At 45.8% G+C, this 27,500-nt stretch overlaps 1 protein-coding gene across 4 annotated transcripts in view; it reads right to left on the bottom strand.

Moving 5' to 3' along the window:
• Nucleotides 1-27,500, bottom strand: part of ehbp1 (EH domain binding protein 1) — a 119,021-nt gene that overhangs the window by 5,595 nt on the left and 85,926 nt on the right. For 3 of the 4 annotated variants that reach the window (XM_027017819.2, XM_027017815.2, XM_027017818.2), the window contains 5 exons: nucleotides 25,328-25,466; nucleotides 23,991-24,088; nucleotides 22,091-22,217; nucleotides 3,592-3,691; nucleotides 2,460-2,533 (listed from right to left, as the gene is read on the bottom strand). In XM_027017819.2, the coding sequence (XP_026873620.2) occupies nucleotides 2,460-2,533; nucleotides 3,592-3,691; nucleotides 22,091-22,217; nucleotides 23,991-24,088; nucleotides 25,328-25,466 (538 nt within the window). The remainder of the gene's footprint in view (nucleotides 1-2,459; nucleotides 2,534-3,591; nucleotides 3,692-22,090; nucleotides 22,218-23,990; nucleotides 24,089-25,327; nucleotides 25,467-27,500) is intronic. The other variant, XM_027017817.2, reaches the window with a different exon arrangement.

The raw sequence follows: 27,500 nt of genomic DNA, 5'->3' as shown, positions 1-27,500 counted from the left end.
CACTGCACCTAATCAATCCAGCGAATACAGCAGTCTGGGAGGCCAACAAAGCACACATAGATTTACAAATGGGGTTGTTGGGGGGATAAGCTCCTGCACAGGATTACATATTGATTTGAAACATATAAAAAAGCTTATCATATAAAACCGGAACAACAAAAAAATAGGGCACCTATGCATAAATCCCTTTAAGAGAGGAGCGTCCACTTTCAAATAACACGGAGTGCGCCACGTCTGAACTGAGAAAGAGATGGACAGAGAGAGAGAGAGAGAGTGTGTGTGTGTGTGTGTGTGTGTGTGTGTGTGTGTGTGCGTGTGTACGCGCGTGCACATGAGGGAGTGTGTGTGACTATGGCAGGCTGATAAAAAAGGGCAAAAAGGATCAATTTGGAAGCAGAGAAGTAAGAACCATGGCATATTGTAGAAGGCCACATTCAATCCCCAGGGTTTCTTTACCCACTCCATAAAGTTGCCTGTAAATCCAGAATACCAAAGAGCAGGTTCTCATTTACTAGACATTAACACTCGGCATGGAAAACCCTCCCCGCCTGAATCTTCCCCATGTTGTCAGTTGGCCTTTGTTCAAGACCCACCCCTCCCGCGTGGTTGTGTGTGTGTGTGTGTGTGTGTGTGTGTGTGTGTGTGTGTGTGCGCGCGTGCGCGCATCTTTCTTTCAGCCTTACCTGATTTCCTGAAAGACTTGGGCTTAATACCAATTCAAAATAGTGTTATGAAATGACATCTGTATTTTAAACATGAAATGTGATCTGTGATTCACCTTCTGAGGAATAAATTGAAAAAGAGTTTACAGGACGGTAACAAGACGAACATCATTACCACACAACACGTGGTCTCCATAACCAAACATTACTGTGCATCATTACCAGACAAGCGCAGTGCATCATTACCACACATCAGTGTGTTCACTCTTTATGCTGCACTGAGGTAAAGGTGAATCTTACCTGGGCCCTGCACTTACACACACCATATCAGCTCACACAGCAGATGAAGTGTCTGTACTTTATATGAGAGAGAGAGAGAGAGAGAGAGACAGGAAAATGTGTGTGTGCCTGCGCGCGTGTGTGTGTGTGTGTGTGTGTGTGTACACACCAGTGGTCTCTATTACTACTGTCATCAGCCAGCCAACCAAATCAGAAATGACCTGTCTGCATTGGCTGGCTGTGAAAGGACCTGTTGGAGCACCAAATAAGAAAGTGATGCGCATGCTGCCCTCACCAGCAGCTCAGAACTATCACTGCCACAGCGAAGAAAAGCCCCGTGCCTGGGGGGGAGGGGGGGGGGAGAGAGAGAGAGAGAGAGAGACACACACACACACAGAGGAAGACAGTTGAGGGAGTTGAGGGAGAGAGAAATGTACCCATGGCCGATAAAAATGCAACAAGTTTTCACTATACGGGTTGATGGGTTTGGGGGACTAGTGGAATCACCTTGATAAATATAGAGCCTGTTTAAAAAGACACATTCTGAGAATAAATTCAATATTAGTACTGGCTGCTTCATTTTGTAGCATCACTGTTTGATATGAGATGACCTGCATGACAACCGCACTGTCTCACCAGAAGTAGCGGCACCTGCTTGGCAGGCCGCAGACATGAAAAAGGTACACAGAGAAATAAGCATCACTTCCAATGCATCTTTTAGGGGAAAAAGAAAATTATGACAGGAACTTCTCTTCTTGCACCGTATTCCAAAAGCGAAACATGGGAGAGCTGCGTTTGCGACATGCATCTTATGCTTCACGTCGGTGTGAAGCTGGAGAGGAAGGCAGGTAGGGGCGGAGCCTGTGTGGAGCAGAAATACAACCACACAGGGTGGAGCTAGCGCTCTGCTTGGCTATGCATGTCCACAGTCAACCCCCTCAAACTAATTAGAATTGATTTATGATGGATCAGGTAGCTTATCAGGTGCAGAAAGAAATTACCATGGCTAGCCAAGGGGTGCAAGGGTCACCATCGAATAGCAAAATCAATTTGCATTGATTGAGAAAGGTTCATTTTGTGAGAAGGGTGACACAGTGAGAGGGATTAAAGTTAAACAGACAACTTTGATACCACACAACAGGCCTTTTTTTTTTTTGCCAGCCTTCTTTTCCTGCTTGGGGAACACGCGCTCAAAAAGATGACAAACGTGGCCCATTCCTTGCAGCGCCCGGTCACTCGCACAGGCACGCCATCGATGTGCAAGCGTACGCGCTGCAGTAAAACTCGAGACTCGCGCGGCAAACACGGACACTTGGACTCGAAATCCAATACGGGGGGTAAAACAAAAGCTTATAAAGTGGAGAAACAAGTGCCAAAAATACTATTATTAAAACAATGAGGGATGAAGCACAGGAGGAGGAAAATGCAAGAGCCAGGAGTTGCTCACATTCGCCACGTTGCGCGCGCCCCCCAAACCCCTCCCCCGTTCCTAAATCCTCTCCTCGTTCTCTCGCTTACCTTCAATCGCCAGCATTGCTCTCAGCTCCCGGTTCAGCAGCTCGAAGCGTCTCTCCAGATCATGCTCCCTCTCCCTGGGCCAGTTGTAAAAGTTCATCAATATGTTAATTACTAAATCATTAAACACTTAAAGAAACCTTTAATAAACATTGATTTAAGCACTCGCCCAACACCTTGCTGCTTTGCATTAATCTACTGCGAATAAGTGACACCCGCACGGCGTAGGGAAGCTGGGAACGCAGCTTGGGGTGGCAGGACGCCGGACTGGAGCCAGCGACGACTGGGGGTGGGGGGTAATAAGAGGGAGAGAGAGGGGGTATCAATGGGCAAATTTAATTTCACCTCTTTCAAATGTATTGGAAATTAGCTCCTTGTGGCCTCTAATAGAATCTGCCTGTTCGGCAACAAAGAGCAAATTGACAGACATAAAAAATAATGAAAAAGACCCTTTTAATTGGCCACTTAAAACGGTTTTCCTCTCTAGTGATATAATGTGATTAGAATACTCCAATCTCTCATTTGCGAGGGCTGAGAAGCTCTCTCTCTCTCTCTCTCTCTCTCTGTCTCTCTCATAAAAAGCGGCCCCCCATTTATTGTGTCCAATTTGAACATTCAAAGGAAGAGACAGATCACAAATGACTTACTATTTCTTTGTCAGATGCTACAAGGCGTGTAACATTATGCAATAATCAATTCACACAAGTCAGATTCAAACGCATATTATGCCACATTTAAAACAATAGCCGTTTGTCATAAATTTACCTAATGCTTGCCAATGGTTTTGAAAATAACGCAAATTAACTTAAATAATCATCACGTCAGAATGGTATCAACTGATCAATCCAATTCAGCTAATGGATAGAATAATAAGGCAGTGAATTTCATTAGAACAGTCATGTGACCAGCTTTTTCTCCAGATGGACCAGAGTTCCCTTTACCAGTTGACCTTGTTCTTGGGCCAGAGTCCCCTGGGGGTCTGAAGTGGAGGGCTCTAAACAGTACAGTACACAGGGACTAACACTTCAACAAGACAGAGAGAAAGAAGAGCAGAAAGAGTGAGTGGGGGGGAAGAGAGAGAGAGAGAGAGAGAGACAGGAAGAGAGGAAGAGGGAGAGAACAAGCAGGAACTCACAGCAGCGACAGCTGATTTTGGCGACGGATCAGGGCATTCTTCTTATTGACCAGTGTGAACCACTCCTGCATCATCGCCTCCTCCTCCTCCTTATTCTTGCCTGTAAGAGTAAATGTAAACACACACACAGACAGATGAGTGGACACGCATCAGAGCTCCTCAGTCATGGCTGTCACACTGTGTACCGCGAGGGCTGCTCATAGCACCAACAAACAATTCAACACTGGTGTGGGTGTCCAAAACAGTGCGGTACACACTGAGCAACGGAAGCAAAATTCATGATGACTTATTATTAACATATTCAACAACATAAGATCTTTAAAGTCAGGAGAATGACTGGTTTCATGTATTATAAAGCCATACGTGACAGGTTGGTGATGGCGTGTATCTTGCAGCCATCCTGCCTTTATGGTGAAGCAGGTGTGCAATGAGCCTTTCTAATTTCAGTGTGTATCTTTGTGTCAATCACATGCTCTTTATTTGCTAAAACAAAAACATAAAACTGCTGTCTGACTTAAGCGCTCTTCACACTTCTCCACCACCACGAGTGACGCACAGCAGGCCGTTTCTCAGCCACACACGGCCACGTGCAGCATATTAGACGCTTCGCAAGATGGTATTGTCAGTAAAACAGAGGCAGGGCCAGATTAGGTGGCAGGATTATGGGCCGTTAGTTATGCTCCCACACCTGCTGGGTTTAACACTTTTTGTTGCTTTAGGACCGAGCGATACCCACACTCTTCAGACCAGAGGTGTATTATGTGCAAAGTGCTTCAAAACAGGAGCCAAGTGACCACTTCAGTGGGGCGTGCAGGCGAGCCCGCACTCATCCCCACACGTGCAGCTAAGCCCACACCTAATCTGACGTGCGTAGGTGAGGCCACCCCTACTCCCATATGTGCAGATGAAGCCACACCCATCCCAACACATGCAAGGGATGCACCTTGAGGCAGAGGCTATAAATTCAATAATACAGAGCACTGGTGAAGCCTGTGGTCAATGGCTACAATAACTTAGAAAACAATTAAAGCTTTCTTCAAATAACGTGCACATTCATTAAAAGGACTTTATGTTTAAATATGGAAGAATCTGCCAGTGCAGTTGTTTCTTTTCAACTGCTCAAATTCTCCAGCTGACCAGTTTCGCGTGTCAAACACGGTCAAAGCACACAGAGCAGGTACATTCACAAGTGCAGCAGCCCATTCATAAACCTGAGGCGGGGGACCCCGTCCTAAACGCCTCAGCGACACTAACTATTTGTTTTAAAGGGGAATGAAAGCGGATTGGAGATGAGAGCACCTCATGTAATCACCTGCCTGCTTCATCAGTGCCTGATGCCCGCCAGCGTCTGAGAGCGTCAGAAACAGAACAAGCATCTCAGCCCGGGTCCCGCCATTAGAAAGAGTGGTCTCGGGGTTGCCGTGGGAGACGGAGACGTCCTAGAGCACCCTCCGATAACAGTCGTTCACAGGTGCCGCGCTCAGTCACCAAAGTCAAATGGGGCGACGGGGGTCCCCTACTCTTGTTTTTGGGGCTCTTTTTTTCAGGAAGTTACGGTCACACACACGTCACGCTGCTCGTCATAAAATGGTCTATGAAATGTTCAATAACTCCAAATAAAATGGAACTGGTGCACTGGTACTGAAGACTCTGGAATTAGTTTGCTGTAGCATGTGTGTCTGTTGGGGGCTTGAGAACGCTGACAGAGTGACATGTCTTTTTCCTTCTCCCTCGCTTTACTTAGCAGGCACCATGTGACACTGACTCTAGTCATGTGACGAGGCACAAATCTGCCGGGCACAACAAAGCCCACGCCAGCTCCGCCCCCTTACCCTGGCCCTCCACTGAGGAGCGGCTCTCGTGTCTGCCAGAGCCAGATGTGTGTAATTTTTTTTTATTTGATGACGACGAAGACTGAGAGACAGAGAGAGAGAGAGAGAGAGAGAGCGAGAGAGAGAATGGGGGAGGACTGGGATTTGGGAATCAGGGCTTGGATTACTGTAGTCAACTTTTAAATAGCATGGCTCAGGAGGGATAAAGTGTTCAGTGACAGGTCATTGTAGCTCCACACAGCCAAATGAAACAAGCAAATAATAAATGGTAATATTAAGCCTGTGTGACACTGGAAGGAAGGCGTGGATTAGGAGACGCATCACAGAGGCTGAAGCCAGAGCAGCGTTGTGTGTGTGTGTGTGTGTGTAGACTGAGCTAGGTCAGCAAAAAGGGCTCTCCAACTCCTTATTTTGTGTCATGTAGTCACAGACAGACACACGCACCCACAAACACCCATACATGCCTACACACACCGCTGTCCGTCTGCCAACATCGCCAAGACTTGACCTTTGACCCTAGCAGGTTCTGACCCAGGGCCAGCAGGAGAAGCTGGAATTCCTCCCCTGGTTCCTGCTTCTCCTGTTTGGTTTGCCACAGGGAGATGCATTTTTCTTCTTCCACATAATATTTGGCACTGGACTGCGCTGCCAAATATCACATTTATCACTTCAGGTCATGTTCCCTCATGGCTTGAGGGACAACACATAAATAAGTAAACAAACAAACAAACAAATATATATATATATATATTATGAAAGAATATATGTTCTCCACATCTAATAATATTTAATACACTGGATTATTCTACAACAAGCAGGATCTTAAGTATTTTTTGTTTACATAAAAACAAAAATAAAAACTTTTAAGACATGGAAGAAGAAAAACAATAAAAAAAATAGATATACATTGAAATTATTTTCCACATAAAAATCTTGAGGCAGCAAGTTTACAGTAATCGATTTTGTCCTCTAAAAAATACAATTCACTCCTATCTCCTTACAAGGGATTTAACATGCCTGCGCATTCTTTCCTATCTTTCACTAATCACCGCCAATGACCTTGCCTATTCACTGCAGCAAGGTAATGCACAAATACACACTTCCTCAAAATACATACATGCAAGAAATCTATCTCTCTCTCACCCACACACACACACACACACACACACACACACTGCAGGCAGGCAGTCTTGGCTGGTTGGCCTGAGGGTTTACGGCCGTGTCTGGGTGAACTAGCCTCTATAGCCAAATAAGATTAAGATAACCATCACAGCCACTGTTACATTTAAACCAGATAGCATTAATGAAATCCCCTCATACTACACATTGTTGCCTTTTCCCGGCTATCCTTTACTGATTACCAACTCTCAGCTATAGCGTGCATACACACAGTCTAAAACCCTTATGAACATTTCTGAACTAAATAGAAAGTTTGTTCAGCTGCATTTAGGATTCATGTTTTGTGTCCTTATATTTAGGATTCGTGTTTTGCATATTATATTACATTTCACAGTACATAATGTGTTTTATGTATCTCTTTTCTTTGAATGATCCTGGAGGTTACCATGCACTAAAACACACTGAGTGCATGCATCAAAACAAACATGCCTTTCAACTTTATTTATAGTGATAACAAGGCAAATGAATGATGTGAATTTAAAGGCATTCCTGTTCAGACATTTGCAAAACAATAAAAATAAATAAACCACACAAATTTGAACATAATTGAACATTCCCAGTATGGGAAATGCTCTGGTTGTCATTTTTGTTTAATTTACCTTTTTTCCCCTCACTTGGTTTAGATAATCTTTCAACTGTAGTGAGTAGTAATGTCGAATGTAGTGAGGTTTTCTAACTAAGTTTCTTTACTCTGTTGGGGGGGGGGGGGAGATTATTAAATCCTATGATCACAGCAAGCTCTTCTCGTTTCTTATCCGACCATTTTCTTTTTAATCCAATGCACAGTAATCCAATTTGTCTATCGGAGTTTTAAGGCCCAAATTTCAACTTCTTTGCAGCAGACACTTTCTTAACATTTCTTTTAAGAGGGTTGGACAGTCCTTCAGTGTGTGCTGCATCTGTGCTCAGCTGCTGTGAGGAGCTCCACCGAGAGGAGGAAAAAAAGAAAAATCAGAAATGGAAAAACGAAAAAGAACAAGATGAACATTGTTTTGTGCGAGTGAGTAGGACCTCATTAAAGGTCTGTCGGCAAGAGTCTTTCTGAATATGCATGAAGGGAACAATCAGGCCCTTGCCCGTCAGTGGGGGGAGGGGGGGTGCGCTAGGTACAAAAGGATTGATTTAATTACTTAGAGTGGGGCTGTGGCATGGAGAAGTCTTGTTAGCGTGAAATGAAAGGGCAGCAGTAGCCCTGGGCCCGGCTGAGGGAAGCCAGTTTTGCTTTAAGCACAATACCTAATCTCAGGATAAAGCGGCAGCCATTGTGGTTAAGGAGGCCCATCACTAGTTTCAAAATAGACAGAACACATTTTCACTTATTTATGCCAAACTGGTTAAGCGCGAAGCTCTTCCCCTCCATGCCACTGATCTTCTAAGTGACCACGGAGACCAAGAAAGCAACAAGGCATATTACCGCTTTACAAAATAACAAGAAAGGCTGGGCGTTTGATCTTCTTCAGTGACCAGCCTTATCGTACAAAATCATAATAAAAAAAAATAAAAAATAGTGCAATTGCACACATCGCTATTATTATAATTATTATTATTCTTGCTGCAGGAAATCAATCATTGGATGGAGGGGCTTCACCACGGGACTTGTATGGGAAATCATTTAATCTCTATAAAATTCCACAAAAAGAATTTGACATGCTTTTTCAGTAGCAGGAGTCTTACGATTGGCTCAAGAGCAGAAGTCTGTGTGCATTACACCACGCTGACATATCTGTGTGCGTTGAATGTGTTTGTGAACAGAGCTTTTAGCGTTTAATTCACCAACTATGGCTTCAAGCCTCCCACGACAAAGATTTGAATTGCCCGCGGTATTATTGACCTACTGTTGCTTGCTTTGCGGCTTAAGAAAAAGAATTCATAACCATAAGAACCCTTACACTGCGGGGAGAGAAACACACACACACACACACACACACACACACACGGACAAAGTCGGTTTTAATGAGAGAAAAGTCTTGGCTATACATACAGCGTTATCGTGCCATCCTTTCATGTAATTGTTTGAGTGTGTGTTAGGAGAGAGGCTGGAGAGAGATAGGGGTTTTCCCTCTAATATGTCTCTCTCATGTGTCCCCACACTGCCGGAAACACAAACACGCGCTCTGCAAACAGCCTTGTCCGTGAGCTAACAGCCAAGACACCTCAGCCCTGAAACCCTCACAGGAGGGGTAAAACAAACAGCTTCTTCATAATAGAGTTCTCTCTCTCCCTCTCTTTCTTTTTATCCACATTTAACCTGAAAATTTATTTTCAATTCACCTAACTCAACTCTTTCTCCCTACCTGAAATTCTATATTTCACACACTCTCACACACACACACACGCTCTCTAAGGTAAAGGCAATATGAATTTTAGTCTGGCTGTCCGTCAACCTTCAGCAATCACAAATACGTCCATCTCTGTCCACAACCCCCCACTCTATTAAACTGTTTTTTTTTTTTTAATCAATAAACATTATCACGACCTGACAGACTATCGGCTAGCTAGGGCTGCACCTCCTGCCTTAATCCCTGGGCAGGCTGGCCGCTATCTCTCCCTGGCTCGGAGCACAACGACCCGGACAGGCAGTTTACATTACAAAACAACCATAACACTCCTCATCACCACACAACACAGCGCTACACTGCCCAAATATTAAAGAGATGCACAGTGATGGATGGACGCAAAACATGGATAAAAAGGACGACATGTGGGACGCTCAGAAGGTGAAATATTCCTGGACTCTTGTGGTAAACATTGAACTGTGTTATTGATTTTAAATTAACTGTGAGGGCAGCCTGTTTATGACGATGCACTAACAGTGACCCACAGTAACAATCAGACAATACCAAAACAGAGAGAATATAGTGCAGACAGAATATGGTGTCATTTAAATATTTTACACGTAATTTCCCTAATAAGTTAAAGTCCATTTACACAATTTTTTTTAATCTCTCAGAAAGCAAGTTTATAATGATTTATTCAATTTTTTATTACTTACAAAGATAATAAGATCTGCTTAATGCAGACAGAAAATGACACATTTCAGTGTTTGACTTAATGCTTAAAATAATATAATAACCAGGAACAGCAGAAAATAAGGTTCTATAAATTAACCCTCACTGGCTAATGGGCAAGGGTCTGGAGCCAGAGATCTCATTCTCTGGGTCTCATTCTTATTTTGACTATCATTTCATTCTCTTTCGCTCTCTCACTTTGGGCCAGCTTTGCCCATGTTAAACACAGCGCCAGAACTCAAGAGCCTTTGAAGAAAGCAGGACACTTCAGGTAATTAATATTGCACGAGTGGCAGATGAGAGAGCGCTAAAAGAAAGATCACCTGGTGAAGCCCTCAGGAAAAAGGTGTTTCATTAAAAAGGCTTGGACAATATGAGGCCAGGACAATATAGGTGGGGGAGGGGATGGCGCATTTTAGCACTTGTGTTCAACAGGCTCTCCAGGCCGTGGCTCGGATGAGAAGAGAAACCTATCCCGGTTAATAATCTCATAACAAAAGCTAAAAGACATCATCCTATTAACTAGTGATCTCCAGAGCTAATGCGAGGTGCTTCCCAGTGGCTTTTATAGAGAATGACGCTATTAAAGAGAGGGGCAGGCTGACTGCTGGGGTCTGGGCCAAGCCTGGCCGTTCTTTCACCCTTTATCTCTCAGCCTTGTTCGAGATCTTTCAAGTGGACCGTGTGACGCGTCAGTGATATTATTGAGTTTTAGCGAAGGTTTCTTGATATTTAACAACGAGTTGTTGCTTTGTTTTTTGTTCTTTTTTTTTACATTCCTTTTTTTTTTTTTGGGAAAAAGAAGAATTTGATCAACAAAGACGACAGATTTGTTTGAATGTTTGTGATTTAGAGATCGTTTTATTCCTCTCCCTTCGCCCGGAGAGGAAATCGGGCGATACCCTAACAGTGCTCCCCTCCCGTGCTGCCGCCTCGAAGTCCTCGTTGCACATTTTACCTTTTTTCTCCCCTTTCTTCCATTTTCCTCCCTTTCTTTCTCGGAGGGAAGATTAAATGAGCGCGCCCGGCTGAAAAGCTCCGAGCCGCCGACACAAAAAGCGTTAAAAATCCTCATTTAGCCGTCTTTATTTTGCTAGCGCCATGTGGTCCTTGAAGTCGGTGAAAACATGGCGAGCGGAGGAAAGATCAGAGTCGGCGGTTCATTAGCATGGGGACAGAAGTGGAGAGGCCAGGATGTATGGCTGCCCTGTTCGCCAGCGTCAGCGTGAGCGGTCGGTGGTAAGCTCCCTGCCACATTGTGCCTTTGTCTCTGCTCCAGGTCTGCCTCACAGCAGGGCCCTGTGCCAGCCCACGTTACACAAGGGCATTACAGAGGGGTGTGTGCTTTTTGAATAAGATGGAGAGAACCTGACACGTCATCAGATGGAAGACTTGCTATGTACCTGATTTATGTTTCTTTCTCGTATATACATGATGGAGCGTATACACCAGGAGTGGACATATTATATAACAAGCATGTCAGTACACTTCAAAATGACGTTCGAAATTAGTTATTTTTCAACAAGATATCCCAGAGCTCTTTGGAACGGTTAAATCGCTCGTTATGAAACTGCTGTGACTTTCGGGCTGGTTTTCAGCAAAACTACAACAGGTTTCAAATAACACAACCGGCAAAATCAAACACCACGGCTAGAACAAGCAGTGGCGAACATGGCAAAACACAGAAAATGGATGTCTGTTGGTAACCCCCCTGCTAAAGCACACGCCACAGAGGTCCAGCGTGCCGTCTGTTGGTAAACAGGGTGTTAATCCCGTGACTGTCTGCTTGCTGTTTCCCCAGCTTCCGATCGAGTCTTTAATAGCTGTCTGAAAACATGTTGACATGCGTTTGCTCAAAAACTGTGCAAATATAATTTCGGCATCAGCCCCCTTCGTTGGCTAACGGCCCTGGGGTTTGGCGCAAACCCCACCCCTTGGTGGTGGGGCGTCGGGGTGTGGCTAACCACATCAAAGTTAACAGTATTCATCTCTCCTCCACCTTTCCTAGTTGTAGTGAAATGGATAAAGGTCTAGTTGGATGGGTTTATCGGGTGAATCCTGGTGGTTGGCCTGCTATCTTGGGAGATGACCCCAAAGAATGTCAACAGCTCATTTCGCCCAGAGCTGGGAGAAGACGGTATAATCAAGTCATAATCTGCTGCCCCTCAAAGTCCCCCATTCAAACAGCACATCTCGGCATCACCAGACACTCTCACAAGCTCCCGGCTGCGCCGGGCCTGCCAAACACACATTCAGGAACACTCGTGAAGACGGATTCTTACTGTATGGAATCCGTATGAGAAGTTGGATGTCAAGATATTTGTAGATTGGTTGGTAACGCTCTCAAAGATGTGAACTAAATTAAAACACCTAAAACAACAAAGTTTTTCCAAATGTAGCAAACAGAGTCAAGATTGTTAGTATTCTAACAAAACAGGGCACTGTGTATTGGGGTTACGGTCAACACACGTTTACCACTGTAGTCAAGAGACATGCAATAATACAAACCTTTCAACGTTTATTCTATAACCAAAGGCTTGGTATTAAAAATCAGCTGTGTGAAACATCCAAGCTATTATGGTTTTGCCTTTTTTTTGGCTGGTCATCGGCTTGACGCCAGCCGGCGTCCAAAAGCGACTGAGACCAGATGTTACCGAAGTGATCAACAATCGAAGTAACAATGGCGACGGTAGGAGGGAGGGGACAGAATAAATTAATACTTGATTTCTGCAGCTTTGATGGAATTAGCCGCACTCCTTCTCTCAGTGCGCCATGTGAATGTGCTTGTGTTAAATGTTTTTTTCTTTCTTTCTTCTACCTTCTCTTTCCTCCCCTCCCCCTCCCCCTCCCCTCTTTTTGACAAGTGAGGCCACCCAGCAGAAAGCAACTGATGCAAAACCCCCGAGTAATCCCCGCGTTTATCTCTCCTCCGTGGTTAGTCTGAACACAGTACCCATTATCTGACGGATTTGGGCAAACTTTCATTTATTTGTTGGCCTTGGGTATTCTCTTCGTTCAACGGCGGAGCCCGGGCCCAGGATCCCTCCAGTCCCGTATTCCAATGTAAACAGATTTGCATAAGGCCACAATGCAGCTATCTGAGGCACTGATTAGTTGAGAGCGCAGAGGCCTGTTGGCATGGGGGTGGGTGTAAAAGAGAACCCTCCAGGACAGAGGCAGGCACCCATGCATATGTATCTGTGTTCGCATGGAGTCCCCAACAAAAGTCTCCACGCGGCCAAATGGAACGCGTTCGGCTGGACCCGTGGATACTGTACCCGAGCCCTGACTTGACTATGCTTGACTCTAATCATTACAGCCATTTCTGACAAAAATAAAACCTAAATCTTAACATGGCTATCTGACTTTGTTGCCATTTTTTCTTTTTATTATTTATGGCAGAAAGATAAGAGCAAAGTGAGGGATCATAGTATCACATTCACTCTGAGAATAGGGCAGCTGTAAACACTTCACGATGCAACAATGGTCTGGAAAAAGTTCTTTTTCTTCATCATAAGAACAAGGGCTCTTGTTTCTAAGAAACTGCAGCAGTGACGTAATACTGCTAATACTCCTATCAGCACAATAGAAATGCCCAACAAAGCCTGCAATGCTTTTATTAATAGAACATTTCTGAAAAATTCCGTTTGTTTTAACATTATTTAATTCAAGTTAAAGTATCAACATCCTACATTCTACCTTTCTGTTAAGCATTCTCTATTTTATAGTATGAGCCAGACTCTCTCTCTCTCTCTCTCTCTCTCTCACACACACACACACACACACACACACACACACACACCACACACACACACACACACACACACACACACACACTTTTTAATGTATAAGAACAATTACTAATATTACTGTTTCTATTACCAATATAGAAGAGGGAAAATTAATTTGGAGGGACAGGGGGCTAAACCAGCCACCTTCAGCTAACGAGCTAGCATGACTTACTTGCAACGCTAACATGCTTTTTTTAACCTCTACATTTTCCCTCTGTTTGATTTATTTGATGAATTAAATCCTTGATGCATCACCTACACTCAGTCAATAATAGCTCAAACAATGCTTGCATATTTTCACTCGTTTAAATAAGAATTATAATTGCTCGACGCACTAAAGTATGCAAATCTGGCCTCTGTAGAAAAAAAACCCAAGGAAACTCGTGATTGTTTTTGGATCGCCAACAGGAAGAGGCGCACATGAGAACAGTGACACAAACATTGTTGAACCTGGCCATGAAAGTACTGTTGATTAAGAGAAAAAGAACATTTACGACAACTCACTATAGCAGTGTTGCACTGCCTGTGTGTATGCTGTCACTTGCCCCTCCTGGTTACTCTGCATAATTTGGCCCTCCCCGTCTATTAGCGGACTGGGGCCCCCCCCCGGGCTATGTGTTGGAACAAATTTGAGCAGTGTCATATTGCACGCATTTCAACAAGGCCAACATGGTTGCCACCCAATTCACTTAATGAAGTAAGCTGAGTGAGTAATGGATCTGTTAACAGTATTAGCCTCCTCTCCCACATCTGCATTGTGGATTCGGGCACCCCCCCCCCCCCCAAATCCCCTCCCCTCTCAGGTTTGCTTAAGGACAAACTGATAATGGGGCTCCTCCCTACTGTAAGTACAGAGCCCCATTCCCTCGTTATCTCTCCATCTCTCCCTACTTAGCAGCTAACAGCACAACAATAGCCTAGAAACTGTGCTTCTATTGGCTGGGAGGGGGCTGGAACGGCTTGCCGCTCACTTGCTGCGGCATGCAGAAGAAGAGGGGCTGGGCCGGCGGAGGTGACAGAGCGCGCCCCAGCAGTGAGTCTCGTACAAAGGCAAACACACAATACCCGGGTAGCACGGCCCGGCCGTTAGCACGTCAAAGCCCTAATTACGGGCCGACCCCCACGTCACTGCACCTCATTGTAAAGTGTGTCTTAATCAGTTACCATATGAAAAGGTCCATTAATTTACTGCACTGCTAAAATTCAATTATGTTGTCAATGGACAATTTGTAAACCAAATAACGATCAATTATGCAAATACCGCTTCACACACGGAAACTGGCTCGTGACTCCGTTTAGCCTATTTCAATCTAAGCGGCAAGACCAAAAATATCATTTAATTGAATCATATTTGACGATAACATTTGTGACCAGTAGCCGGTCCCTAGAGTGTTACTATCCCTAGAGCGTTTCAGAAATCAAAGGAGAAGGAAAAGATCAAATTTCCTGTATGATGAAGATGAAAATAAAGCCATGTGTGGGCCCAGAGGAGCTGCGAGAGCAGGCAGGAGGAGGGGAGAGGAACGGCCGGCGTGTGCGTCTGCCCATGCCACGCTGGCTTTGCAGGGGGACACGCTGAAAGCCTTGGCTGCGGGCAGACAGAGGGGCGGCCCATGAAAAGGCCTCGAGGTGCTTCAATAAAGGGGAGATTAGAATGAGCGGCGTCACTGTGCCTGCGTTTTTTGGAGAATGCTAATCAGGGCTATCGCCGACTACCCGCCGTGCTAGTCGCAGCGGCATTTAACTTAACTTCACACCAACAATTTAAAAGGACGACGAGGCTGCCGAACAACGCAGACAGCGAGAGAGAGGGAGAGCGAGAGAGAGAGAAAAGGATATGACAGGGGAGAAGGGCTGGGGGAGGAACAACGGAGGCTCATCATAATTTCCATGCAGTTATTAAAAAAAGAGGGGGGGGGGGGGATGAAAATGACACGTCTCTCAAAGTGGAGGAGAGGAGCAGCACCCAACAGGCCCTCCCCATGGCCCCTCCCACCAGCTCCATCCACCCGCCACGCTTTATCTGAAGATTCTCAGACAATGCCTGGAGGATCCTGCTCCTTAATCTTCCTAAAAATCCCCTTTCATCCAACTGTTAAAGAATGTTTGAAAAGCTGATACCAGACCGAAAGGAGAAAGAAAAGGGGGGGGGGGGGGGGACCTTCCTCACATGTGGGAAAAGCCAGTGTGGGCCTGGGTATGGGACTGAGGGGTAAGTCTGGGGGGTGTAGAGTGGGGGGGGGGGGGGGGGTTCAGAGCACAAAGTCAGTGCCACTTAACTAATTAAACTGTTTTCGCTGCTTCAACATACAAACGGTGCTGGAGATTACATAAGGCTGACGAGTGGCCATTCTCTCTTGCTCTCTCTGGAGGCACACTAAGTATGCATTTTTTTCCTAACACAAACAAACAAGCAAAAAAAAAAAAAAAAACCCAAAAAGACGCAGCCCCAAAGAGAAATAAAGTGGGGAGGTGTTAAATTATTTTGAAACAAGCTGAACGGAAACCCAATTACAAGCTCTGTCGTGAAAGTGAAACAAAGGTAGAAAATAGGAAAAGGGAAAAAAGAAGACGCCCCAGCTGAAAATGGACCATTCTGATGTTAACCAGCCCTTGAAGTGGTGGGACAAAGTCCAGCATTAAGTCTGGTCTGAAGAGGCAGTCTCCCCCTGATCTGGCCCTGGCCTCTGACAGGAACATTCCTGCGTTTGTCTCACAGTTCACTCTCTGCTCACTGGCCCGCAGTCCCGGCAGGGAGGCAAGATGAAGTCTTTGGTCTTTGAAATTAGAGTGGACAAGGCACCAATGCAGCATGCAAACCCAGAGAGAGAGAGAGAGAGAGAGAGAGAGAGAGAGAGAGAGAGAGAGAGAGAGAGAGAGAGAGAGGGAGAAAGACTGAAGGAGAGAGAGAATTCGCAGTAATACAGTGATGTAAACTAATGTCCGCTGATGACGAGAGACATCACAAAACTCCTCCTGCAAACGGCGGGTGTTATGCTCAGAACACTTTTTCCTCTCTTACTGTTGAAAGATTAGACTGGTTATCCCATTAATGCTGGGGAAATGCCATTCTTGTGTCTTTAAGCTCTTGCACAGGAGGTCAAGAGGACTATGCCACCGCTTACAAGCCTGCGGTGGATGTAATCTTCCCAAAGTTACAATAATTAATGTTAAGCTTCTTTAGCAATACGTTTGTGAAAGAAGTCGGCTGATAATATACTTAGAGCTGTGCTGGCTGTTTGTGTTGCGGGAGCTCAGAGACAGATCCCCATGCTCCTCACGTAGGCCAGCTTAAATCTGTAGGCAGACAGAGGGGAAGTTACACACCGAGCAGCCAACACACTCATACACACGTGTACAAGCATACACAGACAGGCATGCACAAATACATGCAAACACACGCATACCAGCACACGTACGCAAAGACACAACCACACACTATACAAGCATATTCGCATGCACAAATATATACATGCATACACTCATACATGCACGCACATGAACACACACATGTATACACATACTTACACCACAAACGCATACATAGACTAACTTGCGAACACGCGCGTGCGCACGCGCACGCACACACACACACACACACACACACACACACACACACACACACACACACTCTCTCTGTAAGCAAAACTCAGACCTACATCAGCCCTCACACTGGAGAGAAAAGCAGAGGAATTACAATCCCCAGTATAAACACTACAGCAAAAGTGAGCTACAAACCCCAGTGTAAACATTACAGCAGAACAGTTACAAACCCCAGTGTAAACACCACAGCAAAACAGAGTTACAAACCCCAGTGGAAACACTACAGCAAAACAGAGTTACAAACCCCAGTGTAAACACCACAGCAAAACAGAGTTACAAACCCTAGTGTAAACACTATAGCAGAAGTGAGTTACAGACCCCATTGTAAACAATACGGCAGAAGTGAGTTACAGACCCCAGTATAAACACTACAGCAGAAGTGAATTACAGACCCCAGTATAAACACTACAGCAGAAGTGAATTACAGACCCCAGTATAAACACTACAGCAGAAGTGAATTACAGACCCCAGCCATTTTTGCATGAACGACACACAACTCTGTGCTACCCATGGCGTCAGGTCTGTTGAGCAGTGTAGCAAAGGATGACATGGGTGAACCTTCCTCTCACTGACCCAATGATATCTGTCCAACACCCCGAGTGAATGTAAACACTGTTGAAGTTCCAAACACTTGTGTAAACACTACAGCAGAAGTGAATTGAAAACCCCAGTGTAAACACTGTTACAGAAGCAGGGAGTTATAAATCCCAGTGCAAACACTGCCACAGAAACACTGCTCAGAACCCGTGGTATAGGCCTTGCTCTCTGGGCCAGGGGTATTGGCCTTGCTCTCTGGGCCAGGGGTATCTGTCCTGCTCTCTGGGCCAGGGGTATCGGCCTTGCTCTCTGGGCCAGGGGTATCTGTCCTGCTCTCTGGGCCAGGGGTATCTGTCTGACTCTCTGAGCCAGGGGCATCAGTCCTGCTCTCTGGGCCAGGGGTATCTGTCCTGCTCTCTGGGCCAGGGGTATCTGTCCTGCTCTCTGGGCCAGGGGTATCTGTCCTGCTCTCTGGGCCAGGGGTATCTGTCTTGCTCTCTGGGCCAGGGGTATCTGTCTTGCTCTCTGGGCTAGGGGTATCTGTCTTGCTCTCTGGGCCAGGGGTATCTGTCTTGTATGAATTTCTGGGCCTGAAGAGGGAGAAAAGGGGGATTAGGGTGAAATAAAAGCTGCATCAGTCTTATCAGGCTCGCGTGCAATTTTTAAACATATGTTAATCTCACCTCAAACTCGTCCCTTTACCTTTCAGACTGTTTTTTTTTTATCGGCCTTATCGAGTGCTCTCTAGGTCTGAGCTTCTGCCAGTGACTTTAAATGCCATTATTTTCATAATTGCGCTCATTGTTGTGAGTTATAAGGTAATTTGAAAATCATATGTGTGCATAAACGTAGAAGCGGTGGTGATTTTCAGGCACATGCATTCAGACAGCTGGCAGAGTATCAAAAGCAGCACCGATAACATTTCCCACACGCCTCAATACCAGAATTTCAATACAGCACTCACACCTACAGTGGTTCAACACACTGACAATTTCAAAGGTGAATAGACCCCCACCCACCAATGTCTCCTTTTTTTCTCCCCGTCAAATCATTCAAAATTGATATAGTTATCAAAAATATGAGAATATCAAATGGTTAAATGATAATACAAAATGAGTATATTAGGAGTGTTTAATATATTTGTGGCTGTAGGGTGCATTTCTGAAGCATTTTAATTCATTTATTTGAGTTCTTTTAGCGGGTGGGGGGTGTAAAAGGGCCGTACTCTCTCTGGTGCACAAATAAGGTCATTAAGCAGGAGTTTCAGTGAGAACGCCCCCCTCCCTGGGGCGAACTTCACCCCCCATGGGGAAAACTCCGCCTCCCCGTTTACGGACAGCAAGTTCGTCGGTGCCCACATCATTGGGGTGCTGCCATAATTAAGAGTTGTTAGAAAGTGAATTCTCCAACTGCAGATTAGAAAATTAAACTATTTACTGATTACATATTAATAGAGGACAACAATGGTGGTTGCCATAAGCTTGGAAGGCAACCAAGGAATAAATCTGTGTACTTAATTACCATAAACAATGGTTGCATAGAAATGGAGTTTTTATGCATGCTCCCTTCTGTAATGTGTCTGATATCAGAAGACACTTGACAATTCTTGTTCAATTATCTCCATTCTCTAATGTGCTGTGAACTGCGCCCAGTAAATAAATTAAGCAGCCCAATTACTGTGAATTCTTCTGGGGAGCCGACGCAGCGGCACTGAATTCAGCAGTGTGCTTAATCTAGGGGAGAGCAGCAGGGCACACACACACACACACACACACACACACACACACACACACACACACACACACACACACACACACACACACACACACACACAGAGAGAGAGAGAGAGAGAGAGAGAGAGAGAGAGAGAGAATGGGAAGGAGTTACATGTTTACACTTATCCCACATATAACGCTCCTTAATAGATGAATAAAGTAAATAAATGGATATTGAATGAAGGGTTAGTTTATGAACAGACGAATGCCTGCTGCTCTCCCTCTCCTGCAGGGTCACACAGTTCATGCTGGTAAAACAATGATCAATTGGAACTTTATCCATCAGAAAGCTCAGCTTTTCTGTCTTCAGCAGTGAAAGTGTGTCCTCCCAGGTTTATACACACAGGTACACACACACGCGCACGCACATGGGCTTACCTGTGCTGGAACACCCACACCTGGCTGAGCATGCCCTATCTATCTTCTGCACATGCATGTGTAATACAGGCTAGACCCGATAGGCTGCCTCTCTAACTGGTCTGGAGTCAGTGTCTGGCTTTCATATTATACCCAGCACACGGACACAGCTGATCCTAGATTACACTGCAACATTCAAATGTACATACACAAACGCATACACACAACCGCACATATGCATTCATACACGCACTCTCACACGTGCGTGCACATATACACTTGCGAGCGTGCGCGCACATGCGCGCACACACACACACACACACACACACACACACGGCAATAGTACTTTTCTGTAATTGCTCAGAAATGTCAAGAATGTACCCAGTTCTCAGTGGCCCACTGGCTCCCATAGCTGCAGCCATGCTGTCATTCATTGATAGCTCTGCCCACCATCAGTGCTGTCTTTCATTAGCTTTTAAAATCAAACTTATCGAACAATGCTACTCTACAAAGTGCATTAACGCAGCTCAACCTAAAGACACTTTACAGAGCTGATGAACATGAGCTTTAACGCATCTCAACACTTTACGAAGCAGTGGCAGCTCAGTGGTTAAGGTACTCGACTTGTAATCAGAATGATCCAGTTCTGGCCCCACCACTGCCAAGTTGCCCCTGTTGGGCCCCTGAGCAAGGCCCTTAACGCGCGATTGCTCAAGTTGAATATTCAGTCATAATTGTAAGTCACTTTGGATAAACGTGTCAGCTAAATGCTGTAAATGTACAAAGCACACAAATGTGAGATTTAATGCACCTTAAAGTTTATGAAGCTTTCTGCAGCTAACACAGAGTTCTCACACAACTCTGGTTACTGGGCGATGGACTCATGCCTACAGTCACCCAGAAACCAGCCCACGTATGACGGCCATGGCAATCACACACTGGGCTGTTCCCCTTTCTTCCTCTACAAAGTCACGCAGAGCCAATATATCAAAGTGGAGGAAACCATCACTGTTCTATAATTAGAGATCATAATTATGAATCTCTCGGTGCATTAGGAGTTAGTTAAAGAGGATGGTTTCTGGCCATTAGGAAGATTAACTGTGCTGTGGGCTAAGTGGGCGGAGTGCACTGGAGGGCAGTTCTTTGGTATAACCGCACTGCTGCGTTAACCTGTACATCACTGCAGGATTACGGTTGGTAGGCGTAGTGCACACAGACACAAGCCCACAGTCCAAAAACACATGCACGGTTCACATAAGTACACACACCTGCTCACGCTCCAAATCTGAGGGCTGCGGAGTACGCAGGTCGGCATGCCATACGCACAGGTACATGCGTCCATCTCCCTCCCTCCCTCTGTCTGTCTCTCGCCTGCTCACGCCTTCATGCTCTCTGAGAAGTGTGAGCATGTGCAGATGTATCTGAGGGCGTAGGGTTGGTGTTCTATGCGGCCAACTTCCGCTTTTTCATATCGCAGCCAAGTCTAAAGCCCATCCAGGTTCCCACAATGCCTCTGGAGTATACAGGCTTGACAGTCAACGGAAGGGTGGGACCATGACGGGGTGGGGGATGGGGCGGGTGTAGGGGATGGCGAACACAAAATGGAGAGAGAGAGTTCTGATATCGGAGCGATGTAACCAACCAAGAACCACATGAGCCCAATCATCTATTTTTCCTCCCTCATTCTCCTTTTCTCTCTCTCTCTCTGGCTGTCAGAGGATGTCCTTGTTGGAAAAATGATTGTTTAGTATCAGTGGCTCTGTGGCTGAACCCTGGGCTCCGATTTCAGCGGCGGAGCGGAAATCACTGCTCCTTCCTTGCCCAGAGCTGCACGTCACACTTTAACAGCAGAAAAATCACACACACACAGGGATCCTCTTTACATCTATGTGTGTTTTAGAGAAAGTGCACCGGCATGTATCTATGTGTATGGCATTATTTCAGCCCCAGTCCCACCCCACAATCCTCTGCTCTGAACCCTCTTCACCCCTCCACCATATCCTGCTTTCCACACCTATTCCTCCACTCTGTCTTCCTTCTCTCCACCCTCTCTTTCCCTCTTTCTCCTCTCTCTCTCCATCTCTCTCCTCTCTTCCTCTTTCCCTCCCTCTCTCCGCTACAGCATATCAATGCAGGCCAGATATACGAGGCATGTTGCGCTCTACTGCACGGGCTCTGTTCAATAGCGCCCGGCTGGCGGCCGCTATCAGTGGCCGTTATCGGCTCCCGCGAAGCTCTGCTTATCGCCGCGGCCCAGAGAGCCCCCCCCCAACCACCACCGCCCTTTAGCCCCCCCCCCGCTCCGCCCGCCTCTGCCCGGGCACATCGGCTTCAAACGTGCCCACTTCCCAAACTCCATAAGAGTTAGTGAACGCTCAATTTGCCAAAACTGTTTACAGCGTAATTGGGCGCGGTACCTGTGTCCATGAGATAGCGAAGACGCTTCTCCACGCAGGACGCGCGAGTGTCAATGTGCCTCTGCTCACTCTCCAGAGCCGTCAGCTCCCCTACCACATACTGACTGGTGTCTTTGAACGCTTTCTGCTGGGGCAAGAACAAACATGGGGGGGAGAGAGATGGGAAGAGTGAAGGAAAAAGGGAGAGAGGGAGAGAGAAGGGAGGAGAGAAAGACGTGAGGTTAATCATCACTGCATGAGTGTCACGTTGAACATACAAACACTTCCAAATTCCAAATTTAAAACAACCGGGAAAGAAAAAAAAAAGATTTGATATTCATTACATTCATTTTCATTTTTGGCTAATTGTATTTTTAAAATACTCGTACAAAGTAACTACGTGGTGGTGTTCTTACAAACATTTTAGATATAACTCGACATTTTTTTAGACATATAATTTAGACATTTTCTTTTGAGCTTTTAAATAGCTCATTGCACTCCATTTGCTATTTTCTATTTTTAAAAAAATGATGTCATCTAAGTAATGACACGGATACTATGGTGGCACTAAGGTTGATGGAATCTACAGTCTACCCTTTAAGTGGGGCCAATGCATTGGTTACCTTTATAGTATTAAACATGCACCACACTCATTCATCTCTCTCTCACTCACACACACACACACTTTCAGACTCCAGTAACAGAGTGAGAAGGGTCAGTGTGCTCTTCAACAGGACACCAGTAAGGGGAGACAGACAGAGCAACACACACACAGCTTATTCTCTCTCCCTACATCCACTCATCCCGCCTTCTCTCTCAAACAGGGCAGAAAAAGTGGATACATTTAAATTCTCAATTTAAAGACAGCTGCAAAATTACACAAAACACACACACACACACACACGCACGCACGCACGCACGCAGCTGATATGCCACATTTTAATAGGAAAGCAGAACAGAGAAAAGGAAAGAGGAAGGGAGGGAGTAGAAGGAGAGAAAGATAAAGAGGAAGAGGATGGAGAGAGAGGAAGGAGCACTATTTTTCCTGCTAGCCAGCAGTTTTTGGTGGGTTTGGTGCAGCCGTCCATCACAGGGCGGGTAGCTCCAGCAGCTCTATCAGAACACTCCTCCCCAAAATCAATTTTACACATGATCAGCGCTCCCTCTCCGCTGTAATTAAGGCCAGAAATTACCATATATATTATATTAATGCAAACATCATTGGGAGGGTAATTCTGGCTGAGCTGGGTAATGGCTGGGTTCAACACCCATTAACCCCCACACAGAGAGAGGGCTTGCCTGGGTCTCCACACACACACACACACACACACACACACACACACACACACACACACACACACACTGCCACACACGAACAAACACCCTCTCCCAAAGCCTCTCCCTCGCTCATCCACACACTCTTACGCCCCCGAGACGAACACAGCCACTCACACACTCACTCCGACCCCCACCCACATACACGTGCCGTACCAGACACCCACCCACACCCCGTGTTTAACTGTAAATGTAATAAAGTTCTCTTCCTATGAATAAGGAGGGAGAGAAAGTGAAAGATGGTGAGGGAGAGAGAAGGAAAGGAAGAACCCCCCCACCCTCCCCTCACTATTTATATTCCTGATGGGACAGTTATCAGTGCAGTTTAATTTGTTATAGCCAGAGTGTCTCTGGCTTAAAGGTAGAAATGATCGGCATCAGTATTAAAAAAAAAAAAAAAAAAAAAAAAAAAAAAAAAAAGTGCGTATGTATGTGTGTGTGTGTGAGTATGAGAGAGAGAGAGAGAGAGAGAGAGAGAGAGAGAGAGAGAGAGAGGGATGGTGCTGGAGTGAAATGTGTCATCCCTGATTTATCATGAGAATCAGGAAAGGAAGCAGGCAGTAGAATTAAAAGCAGCAGGAAGTACCTCATCGTCCATGGTCCTGCGTCCCTCTGCCTCCTGTCCTCCGCCCTCCTCGCCCACAAACTTCAGCTCCTCAGGCACTGACCTCTGTCTCCGCACCTCTGTGAGCGCGGGGGTGTGGAGGGAGAGGGGGTTAAGAGAGAGTGTATTTACACCTTTACCGTAGTACAGTGACGTAAACCACAGTGCAATTTCCTGTTGTGGAGAGCCTTCTTGGTTAGGACCACTTACAGTCACACCAGTCGAACACACAGAACCGATGTCAAATGTGCCTGAGACATATCCATCCAGTACCCAGAGCACACCCATTTATTTCACATATTGCTAGGAGTGTATGGTGTGTGTGTGTGTGTGTGTGTGTGTGTGTGTGTGTGTGTGTGTGTGTGCGTGCGCAAGCCGGACAGTTCCGGTGATGTCTGCCCCCGCGTCGTGACTGAAAGAACAGCAGTGATGTAGCCCACGCAGAGAAGGGCGGGGCCAAGACCGCAGGGCGTGTCATGACAGACAGTGTGTGTTAGTTATGTGACCAATGCCAAGAAGGGCGGGGCCAAGACTTAAGGGCGTGTGCAGATGTATTCTCACTTCCGCCCTTGAGGCTCGAATAACTCACCTGGCTGTTCATGAACTGAAGTACAAGATTTAATTGCAGCTTGCTCATTGGATTACGCTGCCAAGGACAATAAACTCAGCACTGCATGTGCAAAGCCAGAGAACTGACTTTGGGGTTTTTTTTAGGCATACCGCGAGCCTGAACCTGTCCCCGTGTGCATGTGAAGTCTATTAAAGCTGCTGTAAGCGGTTTATTTAAAGAACACTTTGGCTAAACTGTATACATCCTGAAAGCTATAACTAAAGTAGCAGCTATGAGAAAACAAAGGTTTTCGTGACTGTGCTGGGCTCTGTAAAGAGTGACTAAAAATTTCAACACAGTCCAGTTCTATTAACCGATCAGAAAATTAGAAGGAGGTGGTTAGCCTGTCATTTATTTTAACTACACACAGCACAGAGATGAGCAGGCTAAGTCTTTACATCTCTGTGTCTGTATGTATGGAGTCTTTACGTTTACAGAGTCTGCATATGGAGTCCCAATGTCCATGGAGTCTGTGTGTATAGAATCTTTACACCTATGAATTTTTTTTTGTGTGTGCGTAGAGTCTTTACATCTATGGACCCTGTGTATAGAATCTCTCTGTCTATGGAGTCTGTGTGTCTATACAGTCTGTATTATGGCGTCACACCTATGGGGACTACATGTATGGAGTCCTCGTGTGCATGTTGGAGCTGAGGTATAGCAGTGCAGGGGGCGGGAAAGTCATGTCCGTTTGTGGGCGGGGCTTCACCTGGCCTGGTCTCCATGTATTGGCTGAAGGACTTGAGCTGAGTCTTGCGCACGGCAGACTCCTTGCTGAAAACCACAGTGCTGCGGAGGCGTTCGGATGCTCTGCGCAGCCGCTCTGCCCTGAGGTCCTCAACAGTGCTCTACACATTACAGGAGAGGAAGAGAAACATTACTTAAAAAAAAAAAAAAAAAAAAAAAAAAAAAAAGCATGAGATATGTTCATTCAAATAACAGCATTCAAATTGGACACATTTGTTTAAGTGTCCATTAAAACAGGAAGGGAGAGAAAACGAAAGAAAAAAGAAGAAATGACAGTAGGTTTACATTAAAGGGAGGAACAAATTAAACACAAGGCAAAAAAAATGTTTAATTATGAAGTGCTGAGGAAACCTGTGTTTCTTCTCTGGCCTGCGTTACCTCAGCAGCAGAAAGTAAGAAGGCAATTAAGATGACTTTCAACGAAACCACAGCCAGAAAATATATTCAGATTATGCAAATTAAAAGCGCTATTGTTTTGGAGGCAAACCCGTGTGCGGGAGGCAGCCGTGCTATAGCCCTATCAACCCCATACTGAAAGGCCTTGTTATTATTATGAGTCAGCCCCAAAATGGCACCGGAGTGGAAAGCGAAACGACAGGGCTCGTTCCCTGCAGAACAAGGCTCGCTCACGTCGAGAATAAAAAAAAGGGAAACGTCTAATAAAGTTTGCAATTAGCGAACACGTTCCACAGCTTGAGAGCAAAAGGAGAGAAACATTGTTAGCGTGCTACGCTAACTCACTGGTGTGTGTATGAGAACAAGACTGGCTAATAAAGACAGACAGACAGAAACACACACATACACACCCACGCTGAGAAAAAGAAAGCCTTTACTCTTAAATAATGACTTTTCAAAACCCTGCAGTAATTAAGCTTTTTCTCTGGTGGCTGTCCACTGAGGCCTAGCGGGACTGTTGGCATCTATCCACCCCTCCCCCACCCTCCCGGCAGCACCCAACACTGTCGCACCCGTTCATACGGTCACTCAGCCAATCGAAAAAACCTGTTCTTAGGTAAAACATCAGCCAATGAAAGTCGCTGTCAAAGGTCCAAAGTTCCAGAATCACCCTCGTCACACGTGAGGACCAAATGGCAAAGAAAACAAAAGTCTCATTTGACTGGATGTATCGAATAGCGGTGTACTGTAGTTTTCCAGAGCCTGTACTGGAAGACCTGCCCCGCACACCTGCCTGCTCTGAACACACCTGCCTCAGCTCCTCAGCTAACCAACAAACTCCTGGGCTAATTAGCAAGCTCTTCCTGACGGTGTCACAGAAGTGGCATGGAAAACTCTACCATGAGCAATGCAATGGGGCAAACATTTAGGCAGAAATAAAGAGCACTGCAATGTCAACCCAAATCGCACCCTTCACTGAAAGGAGAAACACCATTAATGGTTCATCTGGACCCATGCACAAATCTGACAGGCAAATGTGCTGGATTTGCTTACAAGATTCGTACAAGCACAGACCTGATGCTCAGAGCGAGACTCCTCTAACACACCCTGCGTGCGCGTGCCTGTTAGCCCTCTCTTAGGCAGCCAGCACCAGTCTCCAGAGACAGACTGCCACAGTGCCCTTTAACCTGGTCTAATTCTCTTCATGTTAATTTCTCACGAAAACAAACCAGCTTCAAGTCTAAAAGCCCCGCTAGGCTTCCTCCAGCTCCCCAAGGGCCAAGAGCCCCTAAGCCCTGATACCACCCCCTCATCTCCACACCTGCCCCTGTGCCCCCCTGCCACCCCTGGCTGGGGCAGATATCGGGGGTATCCCCTCGTTGAGATCTACCCCACTTTTATCTGTTATCACCATAATCATTACCGCAGTGGATACAATTGTGGTAGAGCAGTGTGTGTGTGTGTTTGTGTGAGTGTGTGATGCATGTGTGTGATGCATGTGTGTGATGCGTGACTAATGTTGCGCTCGAGTGCACGTTGCTGACAGTTATCAGGCAGCACCAAGGCCATATGCCCCCCCCCTCCGCATACACACAATCACTAATGAGAGACAACTGGAGAAACTGCGGTGTGTGTGTGTGTGTGTGTGTTTGTGTGTGTGTGTATAAAGTGCTGTCCCGGGCCGCTCTTGTTCCTAGAGGAGTTGTGTTAGGGAAGATTTCTCCTGGGAAGGGAGCAGT

Source organism: Electrophorus electricus, chromosome 13 (genome assembly GCF_013358815.1).
Source record: "Electrophorus electricus isolate fEleEle1 chromosome 13, fEleEle1.pri, whole genome shotgun sequence".
Taxonomy (NCBI): domain Eukaryota; kingdom Metazoa; phylum Chordata; class Actinopteri; order Gymnotiformes; family Gymnotidae; genus Electrophorus; species Electrophorus electricus.
This window is presented reverse-complemented; position numbering and strand designations above follow the sequence as displayed.